Raw genomic sequence first — 27,796 nt, forward strand, 5'->3', positions numbered from 1 at the left:
TCTTTTTTTCTGTTTCATTTTCTCTTCCAAATGGTAAGACACACAAATAAGGGCAAGAACAGCAGGAAACAACTTTTTTACTGTTTCAGCTTTTAATATTTTTATATTTTTCACTTAAAAAATTGCATTTTGAAAGGGCAAAAAATCACCATGAAAATAGCTTTCAAGAAAAATGTGTCTCTTTAAAAAACAAACAAACAAAAAAAAAGCAGCACCATCAAAAAGTAACGCGACCATACAAATTTATGCAAGCTAGAAGTATGGGCGAGCAGCTTTCTTCATAGCAGTATTCATGTACTTGGGCTGAGATGTCCCTGCTCTTGTTTCTGCTCTTCAGCTCTAGGAGATATCATCTTTGCTTTGTCTATTCTAATTTTTAAGGTTTGTAATAATAGAACTCCCAGTTCTTCCTTTGGATGTTTGGCTCCAGTGCTGCTCAGTTTGAGCACACAGCCTGGCATTATTTAAATACCCCATTCTTCAGCTGAATTATTTCAACCTACAAATACAGTGGGTAAAAAAGGCTGGAAAATTGCAGGAATAGGACATAGGCGTAACTGTTGGGCAGTCCTGACTGAGCAGTGACTATAAAAAGTAAAAAGCAAATGGAAGTTGTGAATCTGTAGAATTTTTTTGTTACAGAAAGGTGAATCTCCTTCATAAATATTAAGTACAAGCAGCAATAAATGATTTAAGGATCCACAGTCATTTAGGAGCCATTAATCTGAAGCAATAAAAGCAACTTCCACTGGCATTTTAAGTGTACAGCATGGATCCAATCCACCAAAATCCTGTTCTTGATAATGGAAGAGATATACTTCATTTCTCACAACCTGCAGAAATAGAATGGCACCATTCAAAATGAATCACAACCCAAACTACTTCCAGATCTCTTGGGGAAGTTAATATCATTTGGTACTTTTGTCTGTGAAGTTATTTTTTTTCAATTTTTTCCAAATTATTTTCTACCAAAGGTATTAAACACAGGGTGCTCTCTTGAACCCCAGTGCTGGTGAAACTGAGGAAATAAACCTTTTATTTGAGTCTCAAATGACGTAATTGTTCAAAATTCAGCACTAGCAGTGAAAAAAGAAATTACTGCATAAAAATGAGAAAAAATATTAATTGAATACTTGACCTGCCTCAGAGCAGGCTGTATGCTTCCCAGAAGCAGTAAGTGCTAACACTACTTTTTCATGGCTTTGGAAGTGCAGTGGCAGTCATTTAATTCACACAGTTGTTTCATTCTTAGTCAGGCCTTTGGAAGACAGGTTCTGCTCTGCTACAGTGAAAGCCTGAAAGAAGAGCACTGCCAAATCAACAACATCATGAAAGCAGGTGCAAATGTCCCACACCCAGCTTACCACACTACTTCCTTTAATGAAAAATATCTGCATTAAGGCCATAACACTTAGAATGAGGGGAAAAGAAGCTGTTTGGGGTGATTACCTTCTTTCTCAATTGTATTTGCTTTTCTAAATGACTGCTGAATATAACACGGATTAAATCAAAGACAAACATGAGAGCAAGAATATCAAGGAGAGCTGTTAAACAAGTTCTGTCTTTTTTAAGGCAACAAATATGGCATAACAGAAAAACTGTAGTAAGAAAAATTAAAAGGAAGGTCACAACGAAGAGGGAAAGAGGAAACATATCCTGCAAATGGAAAACTCATTTCAGAATACATATAAAGGCACACAATGTACTGCTATATAAAAGAAGGATTTCAAGATCACACGTTGAAACACGTTTCTGGAACCCATTTTAGATATTGATGAATGTTCATGACATCTACTATCTTAGTATTTACAGGATGCTACTCACCTATGCACTTCAAGCCATCAGGAGCTGTATAAAACCCTGGAGGACACTTGCAGAAGTAACTGCTAACTGTGTTTGAACACTCTCCTCCATCACAGATTCCAGGAATGGTGCTGCATTCATCAATATCTTCAAGGCAAAAAGAGAAGCAGGGGCAGGTTAGCTAAATTAGTTCTGGCATGGGAATAGGTATTTCATAATTAGTATTAATGATCAAATTCACTGTGGTCTGAGACCCCTACTAACTTATCTACTAGGGGCATAATCAGCAGTTTTCAATCAGGATCTTGTTAGGCATCTTACAAACACAAGTGAAACAGAACACAAGAAAATGTTGTATCTGTAAAGTGCAAAAAGCCAGAGAGTTTATTTTACTGCTTAATAATGATGGATGAAAATCTTAAAACTGCACAGGGGATTTACTAACTGTAAGTAAGCCATAACCCCTCCAGTTTGAATTCTGCCACTAGAATTAAGAAAATTGTCATGGGTCCTGTAATGACCCTAACAATCAGGAGCTTAAGTGTTATGTCTCACAGTATCTCCAGCAGCACAGTGTCTCCTCACACCATACTGAGGCAATGGTTCAATACTGACTCAAAGGGAAGTGTAGCCCCTACTGAATTGCCCGTCCTTCTTATTGCACTTGGGTTTTTCTTGGAAATCCCCCATATAAAAGCACTGAGCAGCTAGTCACTGTTTAACTAATGCAATCTGACAGGATTATAGCTCAAAGCAGGATGACTGCAGGCAACAAAAATTACCTTTCCTGGCTTTCTCCACCAAGGGGATGTTCTGAAGTTTCAAGAGGTTTCTAAACAGAAACTGAAATATCTACTGCAGAAGTCAGGCCATGCCTATAATTCCCCTTAGATTTTGTCAGCAATTTTAAAATAAAAGTCCGGATCATGATTTCCTTCACTAGTGAATCTCAATCCATATACTAAGTATTGTCATAGATCCAATGCAGAAAAATTTTCAGTGTCTGCCGAAAAAACCTAACAAATACCTTCTTATGCCTGATTTTAGCTGCATACATGAACAGAGGGAACCTGAAGGGTTTCTTCCACAGCTAGGAGTTTGTGTTATCTACAGACATGTGAATAACAACCTACGCCAGCCCCAATTGCTCCTTAATTACCATCAGTAGCCTGCCTGTGACATATAGTTACTTTCCCGTTGGTTGCCAGTGGCTGCCTTAACAATGCAGCTGTATCTACTTAGCACTGCTCTCATCTTCTAGGAACCCGGAGTCCAGCTGAGCTTAAACACAGCTCGCTTTTTTCCATGGTACCTACAAGAAGAATCAGCAATGCAGAGCAGAAAGGGATGTTATTCTCTAGAGTGATCAATGACAACTGCCTGTCACAGCCATCTACAACTGCCCAGTTGCTCTCCTGACAGGGAGAATCCAGCCAGAAATAATGGCATCACAGGACTCTATCCAACCTCTCCTCCAGAGATCTACAGATAGACACATGGCTGTAATAATGATTTCACCAACCACAAAAACTTCTGAGACTGCAACACCACCCAACACGCCAAGGCAAGGAGTGAATAATATCCTAGTCATTAAAAATGATTGGAGGAATTTAAATGTAACGCCTAAATTGGAATTTGGCCCCAGCAGATGGGGGAACACCCAGAGTCCCGCAGGACCGTTAATGAGTGTTTTACCAAGTAGAGAGGACCTCTGTTCTACTTCTCCTGTGAAGACAGTATATACAAAAATTCAGTAACATAAAAATTATCAATTCCTTTTCCCCTAGGTAAAGCATTAGATGCTCTAACACCTTTGTGACCCCTTGTCTTTGCAGGAAAGGAGTGGAAGGACTGGGAAGGACATACAGATAACCAGACCTCACAGACCAACCCATCCTAAGTGGTGCTGGGCCTCGGGCCCTCTGCGCACACATTCCTCCCCAGCATCTTGCTAGCTGTCGTGATGTGGGTCGCATTCCTCGCTTGGGTGTGAGAGAGGGGTGTGACTTTTTGTTTGGTGCTACTTCTAGGGAGTTGCCAAAGCCTCAAGTCCGAGTGCCCTGGGAGCACTGCTAAGAAACTTCTGGCTTCTGCTCCAGGATTATACTCTGCAGGAGTCCCAGAACTCTCAGTGACAAAAAATGTGGAAATTGAATTTTGGTCTGAATAGAGCCCTTAATTAACAGAGAAAAATGCAGTCGTAAATGGATCAGATTCAAGCATTTTCTGACTCAAATTCACCAATGTTTATCTTAAAGTCAGTGTTGCCACTGTTTATATAGAGTCCGACCTTTTTAAAAGCAAAATCATCACTCTATTTTAGGGTTGAGCCTAACCCAAACAGTATTTCACTATTTATATTAGTGTTGACATTCATATAAGCAACATCATTGTCATTGTTAAGTATGCAAGTTTTATAAAGGTAAGTATACTTGATGTACTTGCAGACATCACTAATTTTTTCTGTCACTCCAGGAAAAATTACTCCCCTCAATCACCACAAAAAAAAAGTATTTACCTCAGCATTAATGCAACTGGAAGAGGAATGGTGATATGAAGCAGTGAAATATTGTAACACTTAATAAACAGCTTTCCACCAGCTATGCTAATGAAGAGACTTTGGCCAACACACCTCATTTCCCATCTTGTTGCATTGTCTCACTGGTCTATCATGATCTTACTTTAATGGGGACCCACTGAAAAAACATCATTGATATTGCAGCAGGTAGCTCCCAGTTCTACTAAATCAGTGACCAAGGATATGTTACAGCAGCCAGAAGTTCTACTTGCTGGCTAGGAAGTTAAACCAAGCACATGGTCAGACATTAATTATTATGTATTAGAATTAATTACAATTAATTACTATAAGGCAAATACCTTGTCTTATATCGGAGATTTCAACTTAAAACTCAAAGGGATAATTTAAAAAAGCAGAATGGATATTCTGTTGTTATGTGACTATGCTCTTAACTGTTGAATCACTATCCTATTTCACGCCGCTGGTATAAGGGTACTACTTTTAATTTTTCAAATTGTATTAATACCTACAAAGCTTTAACTAAAACTGCTAGGTACATGCAATATGAAGATGTACTGAAGGTAAGTCTCTGCTGAGGTTCAAAAATTTATTGGTATGGAACTGAAAAAAGGAAACTTCATCCTATCTTCGCAGCCATGCGATCATTCCAAGGGGATTTCAGAAGACTGTGGAAATTTGTGGCAGGATTTGAGAATGAACCAAGCTATCTCAGGTTCTTGGGTTCAGTCTCTCAGCTACTACCGAGTGCAGGCTCTGAAGGTGGTGATTGATTGGGGTTTTTTGTTCTTTGTTGATTTTTGTTTGGTTGGTTTATTTACACGATTCAGCAATCGAAAAATACCACAGGAATGTTTATAGAATGCAGCCTATGCAAGCCTACAGTTCTCAGTCTTTCAAGTACTAATACTTAACAAGGCACATGTTCAGTCTTTCCTGTTCACGGTATTCTTGATACTTCATCCACAGAAGGAAACATTTGCAATGCTGTTCTGCCCTAAAGTTGGGTGACTTTCTGCCAAAACCCTTGGCAGTCAATATGAAAACCATGCTGTGTACAAACTCATCTGAAATTACATTCCCTAACCTGCAATTAAATTATAAAGTTATACTTGAAATAGGCATTTTTCTTTTGAAAGGGTAAGTCATAATTCTTCCAAAATGACTAAAAAATTTGAGTGCTTCCTTAAAGGCACCCAATGCAAGAAAGGGTGGTGCATGCACACAGTGCTCTTACACATCATTATGATATTGAAAGTTCGCACTCCAAAATCACCAACCACTTATGGAACTTGTCTGCTCAAATTAATTTAATTTTTGTCTAGTGACTGAAACGAGAAATAAGTTGTTAAGAGTTTAAAAATGACCTGGACTTCATAGTAAAGAAGAATCAAAATTGTGCAATTGACACATTTTAGTACTACATTCCTTATGTATCCAAAATTATCTTAAAGCAAAGGAGACGTCTATGCCTGATTATTATATTACTGGGAGAGAAAAAATACTGTAAAATCACAGTTAAAAATTAGCAAGATTCCATATTCACGCACTGCAAATTTCCACGCTAATAGCTAGCACCTGTTGTACTTCCAAAACAGGGTGACCAATGAGGAAAGGAAAAATGTTTCTCCTTCTTTAACATCTGCAACTGTAAGGATGAGTTTCGAGCACAGTCCTGCAGTCTTCACTCAGCAGTGTCCAGCTCCCACTAATGTTAAATACAGTTTACCTGAGCAGGTGGGAATGTGCTGAACCTTCCAGTCATATACACTTTTTGGTTAAAAGATTCACACAAGAGACGTGCACGTCAAGCATTTCTAAAGCAACATATGGATTAAAAATATTTTTAGTTTTACTGTTTAACTTGTTTCAGATGTACCTTTAAGTCTGAAAAATGTTACATGAATAAAAGCCTGGAAAAACTGCAGGGCCAATATTTAAGATTCTCCTGTTTAAAAGGAGAAAGGACCATTATTCGTATTTGTTGTGAAGGATGCTATTTTGCAAGGCAAAAGAGCCTGGAAATTTTGTTACAAACTTCTAAACAAAGTTAGCCCCAAAAAGAAGACTGTCCCCCCCTTTACTTTCAGAATAAAGTTCTAAAAGTTCTTACCGTCGCATTTTTGTGTCACTTCATTAAACTTGTGTCCAGCTGGGCATTTGCACTCAAAAGATCCAACAGTATTAATGCAATTTCCCCCTTGACAGATCCCAGGGATGGCTTGGCATTCATCCACATCTATCATATAAAAAAAGGAAAAAACACCCACTTTTAATTCATTTCTCAAGAACAGCCATAATAATTTGTCTACACAGAAATTAAAGTAAATATGCCTAAATGCATTCTTCACCCATCATAATATTATGATACTTGCTTGTGAAGACAGACACTAATTTTGTAATTACTCTATGCAAAGTATGATTAAGTACAGTACTCTAAATATTTTCTGCAAGAAATCACATGGTTATTATTGTTACAGACATTAAACATCTAACTGCTATTGCTTTGTTTTTCCAAAACATCTGGGGAATGGTGTACAGAGAACACAGCCTGCCAAAACCCAGGTTCCCTTAAAGTATCTGAAACTGGGCACCCAAAATCACTTGCCCCTTCAAAAATCTTGGCAACTCCACACAGTGCATAGCCCACCAGCACAGAAATGCAGGAGCCATGGAGGAGCAGCGTGCAATGTGCACGGAGGGGGCCTCATGGAAAGGCATGGGGAATTGCATAGTCATTATTGATGGAAATGATTAACCTGTCACTCCAGAAAGATCAGCACCAATGACCTTAAGCTGTGGTTAGGATTCAACTCAAGGAGTTTCATAGCCATAATCAATGTCTCAGGAGGAATTATTAATGACCTGCTTAGACATTCATAAATTTGGACATTTATTCCCCTTTATTTCTCTCTCTTTGCTTTTAAATTTTTCTCTCAAGAAAATGAAACAACAAAGACGATATCACAGGCTAGGTAGGAAGCTCAAGACAAACATTTTTAAGAGGCCCCGGTTTTTGGCCTCACAGCTATTTTAGCACAACATGAGTGCGTCACTTAGCTGCAAAAGTGTTGCTATGGCTTAGTAAGAGCTAGAGAGAAGAGACTAAAGGAGGAGGAGTGGCATTGCAATAGGAGAGAGCGGAGGTCTGGCTCACAGTCCCCAGCGGCTGCCCTGTGTCTGCTGCTCCTTGTCCTTTGGGAGCAAACAGAGCACTCGCCACTCTCCAACCCAAACGCCTGCACTTCCCCCATTTCCCCAAGGAGTACCAGCTACTGCTGGTAAAACCTGATTTTTTGAATTTGTGGGCTTCACACTACGATCGGTTTCAATGCAGAGACACAAGCTGAAGGAGATGATGCCTTCAAATCTCCCTTTATAAATCCGAGAGAGCCAGCTGTAATGTGTCTTGTAGTCTGAAAAGCAGAGTATTATGTCTGTACAAAAGGCCAAGAGGCAATGTCCCTGGGAGCCACAAGTAGGAAGCTTCAGGAACGCCAAGGGGCATATCTGTACCACATCGCAGAGCATTATGTAAAGATGCCTGGGCTGACTGAAACGGGTCAGGTGGTGCAGCAGCAGAGCTGGAGCAGTGCTGTCCCGGTCCCGGAGCTAACTGCTGTGCTGGGAGGCACAGAGCACTAGTGCAGCCTCAGCACCCTCGACACAGCCACAGCACCCTCGACACAGCCACAGTGTCGCTGGGACTCGAGCTACAGAAATATGCTGTGCTTTAATAACAGTAATCAGCCAGACTTCATGGCACTGTACTGACTTTTTAAAAAGTAATAAAAAAAAAAAAAAAGTCACGCTCCTGAGTCATGATGTCTGTTTCAAAATCCCACCTTTTGGCTTTCATTTTCCTCCTTTGTATCTTTAAAAATCTCAGCTGTGATATTAATTTAACTTTCAGCCAGACAGACAAAGTCAAAGTGTGGGCAGCGATATTCTATTTACTTTTTAAAATAAACTTGCCCTCCCCTCCATTTGATTTTTTCTGACTTCACACAATAATAACAGTTCCTTTTTCTCTTCAGAGAACCTGGATTTTATTTAACATGCTTTCCTTTATTTAGATTGAATATGGATGTGAAATCCCTGAAATGTCTTCAGTCTGAATGGATGTTATCTGATTTCAAAAGGACTGGATTTAGTACAATTGCATGAAAAATAAAGCTAATATGTGGTTCCATAGCAGATCTGTTGAAATTATGAACACATTACGAGAGAGGGGAAAACTGGAAAGTACAAGTCAAACATACAGGGCCAAAACTGTGTTGGCACCGCATACAGATTAGGTTAAGTGTGGCTGCATGTAAGAAATGTAGAAGCAGAAGTAGCCTTATTCCAAACTGCATAAACCCATTAGAGAGGTCACTCTCCGTGACCACACTCACTTTCCGTGACACAAACAAGAGGGATATAACTAGGTGTGGCAGGAGTTCAGGGGTGTGGGCCACATATTTATGCACATAAGATTTCAGAAGTGTCCAGAATCTCGATTCACAGATTTCTGCACAATTTAGTTTTGACCTTTACAGTGATAGGGGGAACAGAATGGCTGAGGTCAAAATACGTGCACATTATGCAGCGTACACAAACATGCCCATCTTGAAGTTCATCATGCCTGTCTGCAGGCACCGGCCAGGCCTCAGCCTGAGACAAGGGGATATCTACATTTTTAATGCAATGGAATGCCTTGAAGTCCGTCATAAGAATTTCATAATTAAATAAAATTATTCATAGATTTATAATCTTTATCTCCCCTATTTTCAAAAATATTGTAACTTACTAGAAAATGTTAGACAGATTGAAATAAACTAGCCCCAAAGATATGGTTTTGAGAATGTATAATCCACATCAGTTTAATACATAGCTGCCCCTGTTAACTTTCTCCTGTTTCCTGCCAGACATCCAGACAATAAAAGAATTTATACAGCTGGAAGTATTAGAATAAAAGCCAAAAGCAGTGTAAGGACTTTCTATGGTAAGGCATGCTCTGAAAGAAGTAAGCAACATCTGGGTGGATTTTACGATTTGAAACAAATGCAAATGCACTTCCAAAATTGTATAAAATATATAATAGGGCATTTCAAATGGCACGACATGCACTTTTCTCCAGGTCAAAGCAGGATAGCTCCAGAGATAAGACACCCAAGATGAATCCAAAATCAACAAATTTTAGCTAAAAAATCCCACACCAGATAAATGGAACAGTATTGCCACAGATTGATTTTTGCATGTTTTCAGTGCTTTTTAAAACAGAATTAATTCCTCCACGGAATGATTGAGTGATACACTCAGAAAAACACCATTACAGAACCAAGGGAAAGGGGCTGCTGGCAGTGAGAAATTCATTAAAATGCTGGCTGCTCTCACATGACCTAACTTACTAACGTACTCACTTGAACATCAGGCACTCACTGAATCATGAAGTAATGCATCTGACAATGCTTTTCCATTCTTCACACATATAGCGGAGAATGGCTTAGGACAGGTTATTCACAGCAGCGTAACTCAATTAAGATTAATCCAGTAACAATTTCAGCAGCTTTTGGGGAAGCTTTGCTGCTAACTTACCTTGACAGGCCCCACTTCGAATGTTTGGAATGAAGCCTCGGCGGCAGGGATGTGGCTGGGCAGGACACATTTCACAGGGGTGGCCCCATGCTCTCCCAACTGTTGCACAGCAAAGGGTTTTTGTGCAGACTATTCCACTGAGCTGTCCCTGGCACATCTGGTTGGTTATCAAAGTGAAGCAAGGGCCGGTCCTGTAATCTGTGCCAAAGACAGGAAACCTAATCAGCGTCATGATAAAAATACACAACAAAACTCATAATAAAGTAAAACAACAGCACATTCAGGCAAGTCTTCTACAGATAAATTGCCCACCAGCCCAAGAGTTTTACTTAGCAGTGTTCTGCAGAGGATTTTTCTCTTCATTCAAATCCACTGAAAATAAGCAGCTCTAGAAATATATTGTGACTATTTTACCAGGGGTATTATATACTTAAGATTCAGCAGGTCCCCTTTGCTGCTTGGTTTAATCTCTAGTAATACTCTTTGGGAGGACTTTTCATCAGTTTGTTTTAAACATTCGGTGCATTAATTAAAGTAATACTGATAAAAGAGTTAGGATATGCTTATTGCCACAAGTGTTGTTCTCACATGAGTCTCAAGGGAAGAGAATACAGACTGCAGGAAGTTTTTTGAGGACAGTTTTCACTGTTATTCAGGCATACGCTGTACCAGACACGGGGGTGAGCTTTGCCCACAGCTGAATGGAGGGCATGTAGAACACATCTGCTTTGATTTGTTTATGGTAGGACAGGCCACTTAGCCAACAGACAGAATTAAGCTAAGACGTTAATAAAATACTACTAGGAGGCTTTATTTTGTTCCATTCTCCAAGGGCAACAATCAAACAGTGATACTGCCAACTCCTGCTGTCTCCTGTACATCCGGGGTGCGCACTCAGTTAATTCTTCACAAGCAACCCTAAAATGTTTTTGTTATGGTGCACCAGGACAGAGTCCAGTGTCCTGTAAGCATAGCCAACAAATTATGAACCTGATGTTTGTCTGTTCTGAAATAGTTACCAGGTGCCTCAGCCAAGGTCACTAAGTAATCCACACTGCCTTATAGTCATGAAATTATAAATTCCTCCAATTTTCATCCCACTTCCAAACTTTGTTAACAATAATATATTTCCACCAAACCATTGATAAAACGTGTTAACAATAATATATTTCCACCAAACCATTGATAAAACGTGTTAAACAGGGCAGAAGTAAGAACGGGTGCCTTTCCTCATCTGCCACATCTCCCCATACCAGGTGCACCTTGAAACCTGTCATTTAACTAATCTTCATTCCAATCCAGGGATGCTGTGTCCATATGCTATAATTCTGCTGATTAATCAACCCATTCTTTGATATAATAAATAAAATGGCTTACAGAAGTCCTGTAAGCTATACAATAGTGTTACATTGTTAATATTATCTTCACCAATTAAACAGAAGGGTTATCAAGTTAGTTTGAAAGACCTATTTCGGATAAACTTGTACTAAATTACACTAAGTATTATTTACTCTTCATTTACTATGCATGACATCCTATAATTGCTATTCTATCTTTTGCCTGTTTAACAGACCTATAATCACCTGGGCCATCTCTTTTCCTTTTAAAATACTGGAACAATAACAATTTTCTCCCAGCCTAACAATAATTTTCTTCCAGCCTCTGGAAATTTGTCTTGTATTTCTAGATTTATGGAGGAGTAACCTGCATGATATGAGAACCCTTTAGCTAGCTCTTTTCAGTCCCCCTGGTGCTGGTTAGATGTATAAAAATATGTAAATGCAATTACTCCTATTTAATGTCATCCTTAAATGCTATCAGATTGCAAATATAAAATTTCTGTCTTATCCCCTCCAAACACTACAGCTACATTTACTGAACACTTCTCCCTCCCTCTGTCCTAGCAATTCTGTCAGACTCATCATGAAATGGGTCAGAATCTCAGATAACGTCTCTCTTCCCCTTCGTTACTTAATTCCTTTTCATCGCTTTAACATTTTTTTTGTCTTGGTATTTCTCATTGTGTCCCTTCACTCCCCATATTAATTTTCTACACTAGAGCTTCTATCAAGTTCTTTTCCCATTTTTAAGCATTTTTGTAACTGCTTTCCTTTTCCTAGTTATATAAGCTTGGTTTTGCTCTTGTCAAAACTTACATCGCCTTCTTTCTCATTTCTCATTGTAGAAATGCAGCTTTGGAAGCATGTAGTACAATCCCAAATATTACCAGCTTTATCTTATTCATTCAACACACAAATGAACACAAATAAGTCATAATCCATTATACCTATCAATTAAAAAAATTTTAGTTCCAAGATTGATTCTTTATTCTTGAACAAAATGAGGTCTAAGAGAGCTATCTGCTCTACTGTATGCAAAACTCCCAATATTAAAACAATAGATGACAATTTCTTCAGAAACACCACAGTTTTGTCGGCAACAGGAAATCTCCAGTGTACCTCCTCAGAATGAAATCCCTCATTGTAGATTGTCCCTATGCCGTTTATATATAGACGGTTTAAAAAGGAGTCATTTTGTTCTCTGTCGCAGCGGGAAGCACGCATCAGACAGCAGTGAATAACCCATCTTGTATTTTATGGTAGAATATGAATGGATCAGCATTTACAATTGTTTGCTTTCAAGCTATAAATGACTTAGCAGTGGCTAATATGACTTAGAAATATGGTGAACTCAATGAAGTTAACTTTGTAATCATGCAAATCTTTCCACAAGGTTTCAGTAACAAGAAGTAGGTTAAATATGCACTCAAAACCAAGCAAATCCAGCTCCTATTTGTTATTATCCAAGTTCATAGCACGTTAGTATGGAGAATTATAGACTTTATTTTCACCTAATCTAAACAGCTTATTAAGTCCACAGGAAAGAAACAAACTCCACTTTGATCTAAAACTCATTCCTGTTCCAGCCACAATCATCAAATAATTTCAGTTATCTTTTCAAAAGATCCTTTACGTTCCTAAAAGCACCAGAAAGGCTGCTGAAATATGTAATACTGGCAGGCTTTGATCAAAAGCAAGCACAGCAATAAATAATGATAATTGTTCCAAGTAATGCTGGACAGCACCAAAGAGACTCCAGGATAACGCAAGACTTTCAACACCAGATACACATCTTAAGCCTTCAGTTCATGCTAACCTCTGTTTTCAAGCACAATATAGTTTTTAACGTAAAAATACAGTTTAAGAAAATTTTGAACTAGTGGAACACAGATTAAACAATTACACTAGTGCAAGGATGCTGGATGAAATTCTGGTCACTCTTTCCTCCAAGATGCATTCCTTATAAATCTCCTACAAAAAGTTCTTGAAGCTTCAAACAACAGCCTGATTTTGCGGACTGATAACCATTTGTTAGGAAAGTTGACAGACTCCTCCACCCCTGTTAAAATAAATGGAAACTGAATGGGTGCAAAGGTTGAAAGACAGGATCCTCGCAAGTCAGCATTTCTCTTATCATGATCAAGAGCTCATTACTGAAAACAGGAAAATGCCATCTCTTGCCACCATAAAGAAATTGTTAATGATAAAATGAGTGCTGTTTTTCCAGTTCGCAGCACACAGCATGGACGGCTCACACAGTACCTTGTGCTGCACACTAGCTGAGAGGCAAACCCAGAACGTTGCTTGGAGGGAGGAAGCATTCCTGCTAGCTGTTAGCACTTCGCATGGGTAAATTCTGCATGAACCCCAAATCCAGCCAAGACTGCTGTGTAACTGAAACCACCCTCAGCAACACAAACTGGCAACTTTCCCTTGCTTTAGTACAGTGGAAAAGGGAAAGAAAAGAATATTCCATTATCATACAAATAATGAAAGAAAGGTCAGAAAGGGCTCTAAGGCAAGTGAAGTACCTTAAAGCTGATCTTTATTACAACTTACTTTCCTGCCTAGCGGTATTTTTGTTTCTGCTGTTTCATGGGTTGGTTTTGTTGTGGCTTTTTTTTACCAGTTGGGGATAGAAGAGGAACATTGGAAGTGAGACTGCACAAGGCAGAAACGCAGTCTCGTCTCTGCAAAGCCTACTCAGCGCTGCTCACATGTGATCCACTGCACTTGATAGCCCGTGCCACTGCTTGGCCAGCCATCAGAAGAGAGAATTGCTACCGCTTGTACCTGTGAATGCTCTTTTGGAAACTCATCTCACGCAGCCAAAGAATAACGCTAGCTAAAAGGTTGGCGGTCTGAGCTTCAAGTAGCAGAATCCTTTTAAAGCAGTACACGACTTCAGGCAAAGTTCAACTATTTTTTTCAAGTATTCAGTATTACTAATGGAAAAAACAAGGATTTTATATAAATTCTGTTTTTCAATGGCATTGAAATTACAAGCAGGAATTTTAAACGGTGATAGAACTAGTAACTACGCAATTATGAGCGGAAAAAAATACTGGGTAATTAAAATGCAGCACTCTGCAGTCAGGTACAGGAACAATATGAGAAATCGAGCTTCCATCTTTCCCTACCCTGGAATTGCAGGTGCCGAGAATGCTATATACAAGAAAAGGTATCACATCTCTGTTACAGAGGGGGAAAATTTGCCTTAAACATAACTTGTAGATTAGACAATGTAGGATTAGAATTAGAAAAACAGACGATGGGATTTCCAAAGGAGTTTCCAAAAATGTCCAGTGGTTGGACACTTATATATGGGAAAAATGAATGGGGGAGAAGGGAACTTGGAATGTATCAACTTGCACGTCACCAATAAGAATGATATGAGAATGACATCAAGCAAATTATGTTTTTGAAACAGAGATAAAGACAGTGTTTTAAAAAATTAGCTTTCACTGAGCCATGAATAAAGAATCTTAGATGAATCCTAAAAATACACACTTATAATCATATTCGCCTAAGCTGATTTTGGTGTGCTTGCACAAACAAAACTCCTATCACTTTTCCTGAGTTTAAAAACCAGGAATGGAAGAAATGTATATCAGATATTCTGATCAAAAATCTGAAATAAATGGTGACATAACAGCATCATGGATATGATAAGTAACGCCAACTCTTGACATTTTACTTCTTTGAGAAAGCCGTGTTTCTTGAGAGGATTGGAAACCATACGATACCTCTCACTATACAAACAACTGTGCTGTTAATGGAAAAAACAGCTTCCATCTCTGTATGTTTCACTGTACTTCAATCATTTTACTCTCTTCAGAGAAGGTAGCAATACATTTAAAGACGATGGAGAAAAACAATTGCCTCATTTCAGAAGGCAGGATCTGCTGTGCTTGAAATGCAAATTTTTGCTGTAAAATTCCAGGAACTACAGAGAATCTCAGAACTGACACAAGAGCACAGCATGACCAAGCTGACTATAGCAGTAAGCACCACCATAGCACAGAGAGTTACAGAACACAGAGGTTTAGCATTTCAGGCTCAGTTTTCAAATGTCCTTCAAAGTGATTCTAGGTATTTTCAGACACACTAAAATCTCCTGATAAGGACAGAGAGAACAAACAGAATGCTTTACACGCATACCCCTCCCAAAAGATTCACGCAAACCTGTGTGTGTCACTGTACCAGAGAAACAGGGAAGGGTAATATGCTCCTAATTCCATTTTCACTTGCACAACGTCCCTTTCAGTCGCTTGTAGGCTATCATGAAATCATGTTTTGCATATGGGACTTTGAAGCTTTTAAGTGCTGGTCAGAAAAGTGAATAACCATGTTCAGGAACCCATGGGGTAACTATTATTTACCTCCATCTTTCTTAACACGGGACATGTCGCACATCTCGCTTCACGGATTGAATCAAGACCAGACACACAACACATCATTCCCATGTTACTCAATGCACTGACGTCCAACCATTTCAGAAAGTGAGACACAATAATTCTCCATCCACAGGTGACACTGAAATGCGAGTTGATAAATGCATCCAATCACAACACTCTTTTTTCCACACAGGCCATTTTCTTAATAATTACTCACTGTTAAGCACTCCCTGTCCTCTCCTTCCCCCAGCCAGACACCATTACTCACCCCAGTCAGATCCCAGTGTGTCATCACTGGAAAGTACATGGCAAAGATAGCAGAGGGTGTTCAGAAGGAAAGAAAACAAAACTTGGTAAATATTTTAAAACTTATTTCCTATGATGTCTAACACTTCTTACCAATGAGGTATAGGTATGTGAAGAAATTATCACCATGCCACTTCTGCCTGCTCCCTTCCAGTGCCAGAGATGGCTTCACATATTAACAAGACCCCTTCCCAGCTGCTTCAGCGCACAGTGCAACACAGAGCTCAAATTGCTGAGATTTAACACTGGCTAGTGCTAAGATGTCACTGGAACTAGGGACTCAGCGCAACCATTCAGGCATTGTTTCTGGCAGGGGTATAAATCTGGAAGCAGAAATGTCTCAAAATACCACAGCTGTGCTGCGGACAGATCACAGCTCCAAGTTGCCTCTTGTTATTTTAACAAGAGTAAAAAACATCCATGGAAGCATATCTAACACTTGCAATAAATAACTTCCACTGGTATCATAACTCTTTATTCTGTATTAGACAGCCACAAAAGTTAGTTACTGCCTCATATATTCCAGTCCCAGGAATATTATCCTCTAATTCATGATTCTGATGACCCCGTTTCTGCATGTCTTCCTCACCTTTGCTTGTTGCAAATTGTTCTCATATATTGGCTTGCTGGCACACTTCAGCCTAAATTTATTTTCCATTCTGTAAACTGCTTCACAAATCCATTTCTGCACAGATGATCTGTTTAACATGTCTATCTAGCAAATATTATCTAGTCTTCCTAGGATACTGGTTAAAGAACAGGACTTTTAAATAACAGCTTACTAACCATGTGAAACTAACATTATCAGCTGCATTTGATGTACAGAATAACTCAGGCTGACCATTTTCAAAAGTATTTTGGCAACCCATTTTCAAGAACAAATATACAACTATTTTCATGCCAATTTTGTTCTTGCAACTGACCCAGTTCTCGAAGTCTGTAAATGAAAAGTAATAACATTACAGTAATAAAATAAAAAATTAATGTTCGAAAAATTATTATAGAATTGGAGTGATTTGTTGCACACATTTTAATCCAACACGCAGACTAAGCATTTCACCAAAATGAAGGCTTTAGCTCTGTTGTTCCCAATTATGTGCGGCAGCAGTCCAAATACAGAAAATTGTTACCACATTTTATTCTTTTCCATGATGAAGAAAACAGTAAGCAATGCAGCTAAATACAGAATAACTTCTCATTTCTGAATAGTCAGTTACCTGACAAACTCTAACCCACCCTACTTTGCTGTATAAGCTACAAAGGAACAGTTCTTTGCAGCTTTTAATTTTTCCAATTTCTTTCACAGGCTAGCAACAATAAAATAAAATTCTGAGTTGATTTCCATCTCTCTTTTTGCAAAAAAGTAAGTAACTTTGGTGACATATTTATTGTCAAGACCAGATGATTATTAAGGAGAATGGATTCAATTGAAGAACTCTGGAAGTTTCACTTAAAAAGAACAAGTTGGCTGAAGTTTGTTACTACTTTTTAAAAAGAGTTCTTAAGTGCCACGTTATAGAAACTCTCTTAACATACCACAAAATATTAACTATTAAATAGCAAGGTAAAGACAAAGCTAGTAGATGAGCTCTGTATATTTCTTGTCTTTGCTTCCAGAAGACACCGACTATAAAATTACTGATACTATCCAAAAGTAGTGCAAACTGTGTAAGAAAAATATATCCTAATGACTTGCAGTATACTGAATAGACCAACATCCAAAAAAAAGGGAAAATGCTTTCAGACAATGCAACATCAGACAGGATCTAAATAGATAGTGCTCCTGTTTAAAAAGGAGAGTGGTACGAAACAATAGAAATTACTTTTTTTTTTTTCTAAAATATAACTGTTCCTCTACAGTGTCATGAAACACAATACAATTGCAGAGCACTGGAATGAAACTCAGTCCAGAACTGAAAATGGGTTATAAATAAAAAGGGGAGGTGAGAGGAGGAAGGGAGCTAATTTCACTGCTCAAGCTAAGAGAAATACAATGAATAAACACATAGCAGGAAACGTGAGAAGTCAGCTCATTTTCAGTGTGGATGTCTTAAAGCAAAGGCAGTAAATGTAATAATGATGCTTTGGGTGTTGGTAAGTATGTATTATCATAATGACACATGGACAAATAAATTTTATGGTCCTAACAGAATGCAGAACTTCTAAAGTCCTGGCAGCTCCTTAACAAGGTAATTAGAGCAATCAACAATTTCTTCTTATTTCTTTATAACAGCTGCCAGGAATCATCTGGCTTGTCCTAAGCAAGCTCCCTCTTTGCCATAACCCAAAAGGACCAGCACTCCTGAGAAATTATGGCCGAGGAAAACTTACGCAGAATGAAGGCAAGGAGCACGCAGATTGTATTCCCGTAAAGATTCTTCTCCACACATCAGACAGCTCTCTGGCCGAATTTCTTCAGCCAGGCAGTTACCCGGGTTTTTGTATTCTCAATACTCGTGTATTTTTAGTGATATGATTTTAGTGATGTCAGCTTTGATATGATGTAAATACTGAATATATTTTTTTTATTAGCCTGAATACTTTGGAATAACTAATACTGTTCTTTTTGAGTAAGGTTGTAACACAGGGTTTTATGTTGTAAATAGCCAGCTAAAAAGACACAAAAATTATGCGGAAAACAATGTCAACATACACTATTTTGATTTTCACAGAAATCTTTTAACAATTATTTCCTTCATGATTGCACAATAACCCCCTGAAAAATTTCAGAAAGCGTTACAAATTTTAAGTCAATAATGTACAAAAATTGCTTCGGACACTAATATGTCACCTTTAACTCTACAGTGAAACACATCAACCACTTAATTGAAATACCATGCAACCCTCTGTGTTACAGGATCAGACTCCTCCCTCAATGAAATTGTGGCATCACTCTGTGTGTACACCAGTGTAATCACAACCAGAATCTGGCTCATTTTGCATAACCACATATATGGGATTTGCATTAAGACTGTGGTCCAAAAATAAACACAGAAATAACATGCACTACTTAACTCTGAGTAAGTCTGATGGTATCTGTTGAAATGTTACAGAATACATGCCATCATTCGGGAATTATCTCATGTATTCAATACCTACTGCTAGAAGTAGGAAACATCTTCCAAAAAGGCAAATGATCTAACCTTGACTAACAAGTGTTTTCAACTAAGCAAGCATAATTTTATAAAAAATATATATTATACCCACTAAGATAAAGTACACGAGATGCTAACATTCGTGTGCTTCATTACTTTTAATTTTTTTTGTACAATTCTGGAAATAAATAGATTCTGGAGAGTCGTAGATGTCATCTACCTTGACTTCAGCAAGTCTTTTGACACTGTCTCCCATGACATCCTCATTAGGAAGCTGAGGAAGTATGGGGTAGATGAGGTGACAGTGAGGTGGATTGAGAGTTGGCTGCGGGACAGAACTCAGAGGGTTGTGATCAGCAGCACAGAGTCTAGTTGGAGGCCTGTAACCAGTGGTGTTCCCCAGGGGACAATACTCGGTCCAATTTTGTTTAATATATTCATTAATGACCTGGATGAGGGGACAGAGAGTATCCTCAGCAAGTTCGCTGATGATACCAAACTGGGTGGGGTGGCTGACACCCCAGAGGGCCGTGCTGCCATCCAGCGTGACCTGGACAGGCTGGAGAGCTGCGCAGAGAAGAACCTAATGAGGTTCAACAAAAGCAAGTGCAAGGTCCTGCACCTGGGGAGGAAGAATGCTAGGCACCAGTATAGGTTAGGGGCGGACCTGCTGGGAAGTAGCTCAGAGGAGAAGGATCCGGGGGTCTTAGTAGACAGTAAATTATCCATGAGCCAGCAATGTGCCCTTGTCGCCAAAAAGGCCAACGGAATCCTGGGCTGCATAGGGAAGAGTGTGGCCAGTAGGTCGAGGGAGGTCATTCTCCCCCTCTACTCTGCACTGGTGAGGCCACAACTGGAATACTGTGTCCAGTTTGGGGCTCCCCAGTTCAAGAGGGACAGGGAACTGCTGGAGCAAGTCCAGCGAAGGGCAACTAAGATGATTAAGGGCTTGGAGCATCTGCCTTATGAGGAAAGGCTGAGAGAGCTGGGACTCTTTAGCCTGGAGAAGAGAAGGCTGAGGGGAGACCTTATTATGGCGTACAAGTATCTCAAGGGTGGGTTGAAGGAGGATGGAGCCAGGCTCTTTTCAATGGTTCCAAGTGACAGGACGAGGGGTAATGGGCACAAGTTAGAACACAGGAAGTTCCGTTCAAATACACGGAAAAACTTCTTACAGTGAGGGTGACGGAGCACTGGCACAGGCTGCCCAGGGAGGTTGTGGAGTCCCCTTCTCTGGAGACTTTCAAGATCGCCTGGATTCAGTCCTGAGTAATGTGCTCTAGGCAATCCTGCTTTAGCAGGGGAGTTGGACTAGATGATCTCTAGAGGTCCCTTCCAACTCCGAAAACTCCGTGATTCCATGATTACTATGGACGTTACCCCTCAGTTATCATTCTCCTGGTCTTCTTTGGATTGTGCAAGTTTTCAGTGAGTCCAGGGTTCTCTCTTCTTTAACACTTCCCTGTAATATTTACTAAAGCACTAAATTGCTCTGTTGCTAACTGTGAATGATCTTCAGAAAATCTAAGATACTCACAGAGCTTCTAGACTTCTATATTTAGTGCAAAGAGCCAATGAACATCATATATATTAGTATTTAATTTTAAAAAGTAAACTTGTACTATTTCTTTAAGGCCTGTCATTCCTGTCTTCATTGACCACTTGGTTGGAGTCTTGTCTTTGCTTAGCATCAATGGTTGGATGTCCCCCAAAGTCAATGAATGACTGGCCTCAAGTGACTAAGGACTTTCTGCATCCATCACAACTTTAATCTAAGGTTTATATAAACTATTTATGACAATTGTCAATTAAATACTCTTTGTTAAAACCACATCAAAAGCCTGATTTTCCAAAGCAGCAAGAGTGCAGAACTAATTAAATATCTCAAAACAGGGAGGGGGGGGAAAGTTATGAATCATCAATTATCAAACTTAGGGTCAAATTCTCTTCTTACTTGCATGCTGCAGGCAAGAAGATTGAAAGGTCTTTACTGACTCTCCTGTTAGAGATGTAACGAAGAGCACATTTTATTTTATTTTTTAACTTAAGATATTGGTTAAGAACAATTGCAAGCCTTTCTAAAAGGCTTCAAGTTACTATGAATACTCTAGGCAAACATGGGAAACTTTGCTTTTACTCAAAAGGCATGCAACTCCACAATCTTAGCATATTGTTTAACAATTCTTAACTTTTTAATAGCATCTGTGCTGATGACCTTGGCCTTTTCTTATTTGTCACACTCACTATGTACATGTTGGTTTAGTGTAGCAGGTATTGCAGATCTATTTTTACCTCAGCACTGGAAACTAGCGTCTCTTCTACTTGTTGATGGGAATGTTAGGTCCTAGGATTTCATTGCCTCCACACATGGGGCAAATAATTAAAATTTGGGAAACAGTCACCAGCCCGAGTGCCTTGAACATGAACATTCAAGCTCTGAGACTGAAATCCTAACTGACTTTTGTTTCCTCCCTATTAGATAGGACTTGTTGATTTTGTAGGTGTCCAGACACAGACATCCAGCACAAAGTCCAGGTCCCAGATAAGAGTAAAGGGTTAGACTCACTGACTTTGTTGAGACAATGAAAAGTCAGTGGTGGAATCCCGTTGCCTGTGACTGTGCATGGACACACCCACATGTAGAAAACATGGGGGTGAGGGGAAGAGAGAGATCCACCCAGCTTCAGAGGCCTCTTTCCAAAAGTTGGGCCATACTGGCTCAACCGAAACTGACACACGCCAATTGTATTTTACTAATTTCATGCTCACAGGGAACAGCAACAGAATTTTGGAGACGATTTTTTGTACCAAATGGTCCATGGATGATTTCTCACTACATCTTTTAGAGACTTTAGGTTGAAAACCAAGTTTCTCTCGCCTCCATGCTACATAAATCCCAGTGGTCCTTCAAAGCTGACTTTTTAATTTTTTTTTGCCAATCACTGAAATTTATCTGTGTAAATGCATAGAACATCTGGAATTAATGATTTCAATTAACGGAGTTCATAAAAGTGGTGCTCCAGAACATACATCAGTGAGAACCAGGTAAGTAATTTTTATTTGGGGGATGTGGGAGAAAGGAATCAGGGAATTCAGGAATCAGGAATTCAGCAAATGACACAGGTGTCTCTGAATAGCTAACTAGGGCACTGAGGGGAACAAAAAGCTCTGGCTTATTCTTTGTATACTTCAACACAGTAATGCTGATTTCATACAAAAATGGGAGATCCCAGCTGAAGGAGGATGATGGATATACATGCATACATATCCACACATACTTGCACCTTTTTTTTTTTTCCTTCCATTTAGGGTACAAAAGATTAAAGCAGAAGTTTTGTTACACTCTGGTTATACAGAGATTCTCCAAAAGTTAAGTAAATGCTCAACATAATAGGAATCACTCAGATTTAGGTCAGCAAACTGCAAGCCTCACTAACTCCCAAAACAGGAGTACTTAACCTTTGAGTAACACGGGTGCATTAGCCTGTCACACGACCCGAGCCTCCCTTTCTCAGCTTAGACTGCATGGTGTAACGCGCTACATAGCTTGGCATAGCTACACATCACTGCTAACGCATCATGATGTATGAGTAGTACCAGAACCTAAAACGTATGAAAATTAGAGAGCCACAGAACACAGAATCCTTTAAATACATTTTCCATTCTTAAAAATCATTAAAATGCCTTTAAATTAAGTATAGTATTTATAGAATTAACTATGCTGTTTATAGATAAAATAATTTATGTAAAATTTACAAAGCCCTTACAGGCTTTGCTTCTGTTTACAGATAAAAGTATCTCCAGAAACTGCTGTTGATCCAGATGCCTGTCTAATACATAATACTTCACAGCCTTACAAAATGCTGTGTAGAGAAGAATGGAAACTGCTTTTTGGCCTACTTTCTACACTGACATACTGAAGAGGAGGGATAGTCTTGTGGTTGAGACACTTGGCTGAGACTGAGATGACCTGGGTTCAGTTTCAGACTCCACTACAGACTCCCTGTACGCCCTTACACAAGTGACTTAATCTCCCTGTATATTAGCTCCCCACATGTAACGTGGGGCTGCCAGTACTCCTGGATGCTGGTGGGGTTTTTTCCTCTTCAGACTACACAGCCTTTGGGACACAGACTTGTATGTTTTGTGAAGGGTAAAGAGAGCCTCAAGCTGAGTTCAGGCCTCTTGGCATTAATGTAATAAAATGAGAAAAGATCTTTCATATAATGTTTTTTGTGTTAAGACCCTCCAAGGTTTTTGTTTTGTTTTGTTTTATTTTCATGTTCAATTAACTCTCAGTTTTTAGTAAATGACCAGAAGAATTAGCTCCTGAGATTTTCTGTGCTGGGCGAGCGTAACAGCAGCAGAACACATTCCACAGAGGAACTCATGCACAATCAATTAAGTCGTCTAATTAATTTTCCAGCTCAATAGATGCTATGAATTTATTTTTTTTTTTTTTGCAGAAATATATCTATACTGGATACACATGTACAAAAGCAATCCAAAAACTTTTAAAATCTTAGAGAACGACAGTTGATATTCACTTGAAGGGAATGGGCTGCTACATGGGAACAATGCCCTCTCACATGGGATTCATATTTCTGTCATGAAAGGAAAAAACACATACGGGGGGATGACAGTATTTTCTAGTTGACAAGGTTGTGTAGTTACCAGTAGGGACCGACTTGTTAATCAGTATTTAGAGTGATTTAGAGTGATATTAGGTACCCCATAATCAGGGAAAATGAAAACATTGGCCATGTGGAGAGAAAGAGCAAAAGCAGCACTTAGAAAATAGCTTTGAACCATACAGGGACAAAAAGTATAGGTATTTATGGGGGTTTTAACCACAGATGACATGAGATACATTATAGTATCTAACAACAGAGATCTGTTTCTCTAGTCCTAACTCAGACAAAACTTCAATTAGCATCTGCAGGAACTGCATCTGAATAAGGACTCTGGAACAAAGATTGAAATATGCAGAAGAATGGCCACAGAATTTTATGCCCTCTCAGAGTCTTCAGCAGCAAGTTTTCAACTGCTATGGATTTTCCCCACACTTCCTTTCCCATCATTGTGATCACTCCAAAGTACTTATTCCACACTAAAATAATGAAGTGTTTGTGAGACTATAGTTATAATTGCAATGTCTGGATTAGAAATGTCACAACTCACTGTTTTAAGACTCCTAAGGGAGATGACAGTGAGTTATAGAGAATACACAGACACTTGATAATCCACAATTATGGGAAAGATGACACAGAAGCACGACAAAGCGCTTCAGCTGGAATTTTATCACAGGCATTTCTATGTAAGCACAGACTAGATTTATAAAGGAACTTATGAAAATGACCGTAGGAAATAAAAAGCGTCAAACAGAACCGTTTCTCCAACCTGTAACACTAACTGTGTTCTGTTAGTAAATGTTTCAAATAATGTGGTTGCTAGATCAGGTGAACAGACAAAAGTGAGACAGCAAGCTCTGGAAAAGATGAATGCTGCCTGCAGGTAGGGGAAAGCCAGAGCAGAAAGCCTTCAGGGAACAAGTGTGAAGGAAACAAGGATACAAAGAAGCAAAACAGCAAAAGAGCAGAGGGAAGAAAAACAGGAAGGCAGCAAAGACGGGATGGATCAAAGCAAATCTAACAAATGAGTGGGAGGCACAGAGACATGGAGAGATAAACAGTGGGAGCCAGCAGACACCATGTGTGAGAAGGGGAGAAAAGGAAGGGGAAGGGAAGGAAAAGGCCGGCCAGCCCGAGAGCTTCGCCAGCCAACCAGGAGAGGGAGGTTTGCCAGGACAGGCCGGCCAACTAACTAGTTAAAAAGGAGGTCCAGAGAGCCAACTAGTAGAGAGCAGCCAGCCAGGCAAAGCCATCCAGGAGAAGAATCTGCGGATCGAGTAGAGCGGGAGTAGTGCCGGCTCCAACCGGGAGCTGGGTGACCTGCAGCAAGCACCACACTTTGCCGGGGGGGAAAGGGCATTAGCAGCGCTCACCTTCATGCTCCATCAAGCAAAAAGGTGCCCAAGAATGTCATGGTAATGTGATGAGCCTCTCACTAACACAGTAGACCACAGTATCCCACCTAGCTATGCAGTCTGAAATATTATCCTCTAGCTACCACTGGGTGACCAAATATGAATAAACAATGATTACACAAATTGCAGATCTTAACAATCAATTTTCCCAAAAGTTGTTTTCCTCCCATCTCTAGAACTGATTCCCATATTCTTTTTCTACTTTGATACTTTCAAGGTGATAAGGTACAAACAATGTACCCTGATGTTATTTGTATAGTTCAGTGTCATAATCCTAAATCAGGAAAAACAAACACCAGGCTGATGATAAATGAGGATATGAGATTAAAAAGGGGGTTACAAACCACCTGAAGAATAGCCTAATCCAGCACTGGCAACATACTGCTTATCTGTTAAATTAGGCAGCTCCTATCTATCCATCTCAAAGAAATAAAATTACGTGTATTGAATAAGTAAAAATTTAAAACTGTAGCTAATGGATTTCTAACAGATAGTAAATACTTAGTAGTACTGTCTTCCAAAATTTTTTTTTTTTTTTTTTTTTTTTACACTGAAAGAACAATTGATTGGAGCAGAATAAACCATGGCAAGGCCTAATTGTGTTCCCATCTTTAGATTTAAAATTCACCTTTCAAAAAAGGAAAATAAGTGAGCAGTAAAAGATACAGATTTAAATTATTTCTGAGAAGAACAAGCTCCATTTCACAGTCACCAGACAATTAAATCATATCCTGTTCAGTTTTATCTCCCCAACAGGTCCTCCTGCTGTAACTCAGCATCATACAAAGCAGGTACTAAGTTTAAGAGGTGGTCCTGTCAAGAAATCAGGACTCACAGAAAGAACAGAAGTGAGGTAATCCGTGTGTAAGCAATGACTCAACGCTTACCTTACCCTTCTGGATATAGGATCTGATCCACACCACTGAAGCCCTTGAGTATCTTTTTGACTTCACTGAGCTTTGAATGAAGTATTAAGCTGTTAGGAAGCTATTAGTCCAATTCAACTCCCGTATCCCCCTCAAGCCAAAAGTGGATTCACAGCTGAGACAGGAGATACTTTAGGTATTCAAAGTCGACTTCTGCTTGGGACTGAGCACAAGAGCGTACATGACAGGCAGCACCTTGGGGTTCCCGCAACTGATAAGAGGAGAGATGAAGGGAAGCTGAGGAACAACAAAGAGTTACGAGGCATATGCGTACGGCATAATGCAGTTTAAAGTTCCTCTGCGGGAGCTCTGGCATCTGCCTAAGCTGCAAGGTTTAGCAATTACAGTGCCAATTTAAACTTGTACTTAAAAATCTAGGAAATATTTTCTTTTAATTTTTAATAGAATGGGTACATTTAGGAATCTAGGTGGTCACCAATACACCTGTGCCTCACTCCCAGCAATGTTAATGGAACAACAGACTGTTCTGAATGGTGTCTAAAGTTTCACCTGCTTGTAAACCAGCACTGTGGGAAAACTTTTAGGTAGCTTTAAAAAAAAAAAATCTCATAAAAAAAGTAGAAAGCTCATAATTTAAGACAGTTCGGTGGAAGAGAAAACTTCCTCCTGATTATCAGAGGTATTTTGCATTATATCCAAAGGGTAAGTAAGACCTCTCCCAGAAATGTCTTTTATCCACATCATTCTTGTCAGGAAAGTGCCTGAACATCTAATTTAATAATTAAGCTTCAGGTTTCAACAACACTTGTGATAAATAACATTCATATTAGAAAAATATTTTTAAAGCATCAAATAGTTTAGTCTTATAAAATAAGCTTGCAATGGTTAAATTTCCCTTACATATGAAATTTTTATTAGTGTGTGAATATACTATAAGCCTAAATTATGAAGATAATGTAACTTACCCCACACATTTGAAATGAGATAACCACTGGATTGGAACTCTTGCCTAGCAGCACACTAATCTCTTTCTTTCCCCCATTTCATTTAATTAGGAACTTGAAATTGGATCAGCAACTTTTAAACAGCTGATTAAAAGCCCTGTTCACAAATGTGATCTTGCTTATTTTTCGCATAAGTATCAAGCTGCCCCTCTGCTGGGCAGCAAGCCTGCTGCCTGCAATCTCCTGCTTCAAAAGAGGTGTAGAGAGTCACTGGCATCCTGGGTACTCCATCTGCCCAGGATACCTCTGCATCAATATCACATTACTGCAAACCACACACAATACTGACTACTTAAAAGAACACCCAAACCAAATCAAACCAAGACAACGTAACAACAACAAAAACCCACAAAAAAAAAACCCACCAGGCAAAAAATAGGACAAAGACATCACAAACTCCTCTGTGTGTTAACCAATGTACACACCTGTATTTGAGAAACACTTTAGAAATATCACATGAAAGATTGTGCATGCAGCACATAAGCCCAAAATAAAAAGCACACTACATTATAAAACTGAAAGAGGTTTTATGTATTTTGTTTGCTATTTACTCTACTAGAATATTTCTTATTCAGCATCTTGAAATCCCAAATCACTGTTAAATAAATACCATTCCATATAATGATATTTCCCATACCCTACAGCCACAGGTAACAGTTTTCCTTGCTAAAACACATTCATAGTTGTGGCTTATGCCTTTCAGCACTTTTTACTTTTATCCAAAATTACTGATTCATAGTATTGTGTGGTAACACAGCACAGAGCCAACTGCTTTCTCAATAACCTTGCACACCTTCTTGAA

The 27,796-nt window shown here is 39.1% G+C and overlaps 1 protein-coding gene across 1 annotated transcript in view; it reads right to left on the reverse strand.

Moving 5' to 3' along the window:
- Positions 1-27,796, reverse strand: part of FBN1 (fibrillin 1) — a 160,386-nt gene that overhangs the window by 95,317 nt on the left and 37,273 nt on the right. The window contains exons 7-9 of the mRNA XM_082488735.1: positions 9,920-10,117; positions 6,453-6,578; positions 1,825-1,950 (exon numbers count right to left, since the gene is read on the reverse strand). Of these exons, the coding sequence (XP_082344861.1) occupies positions 1,825-1,950; positions 6,453-6,578; positions 9,920-10,117 (450 nt within the window). The remainder of the gene's footprint in view (positions 1-1,824; positions 1,951-6,452; positions 6,579-9,919; positions 10,118-27,796) is intronic.

Source organism: Vanellus vanellus, assembly GCF_965231255.1.
Source record: "Vanellus vanellus genome assembly, chromosome: 11".
Lineage (NCBI taxonomy): Eukaryota > Metazoa > Chordata > Aves > Charadriiformes > Charadriidae > Vanellus > Vanellus vanellus.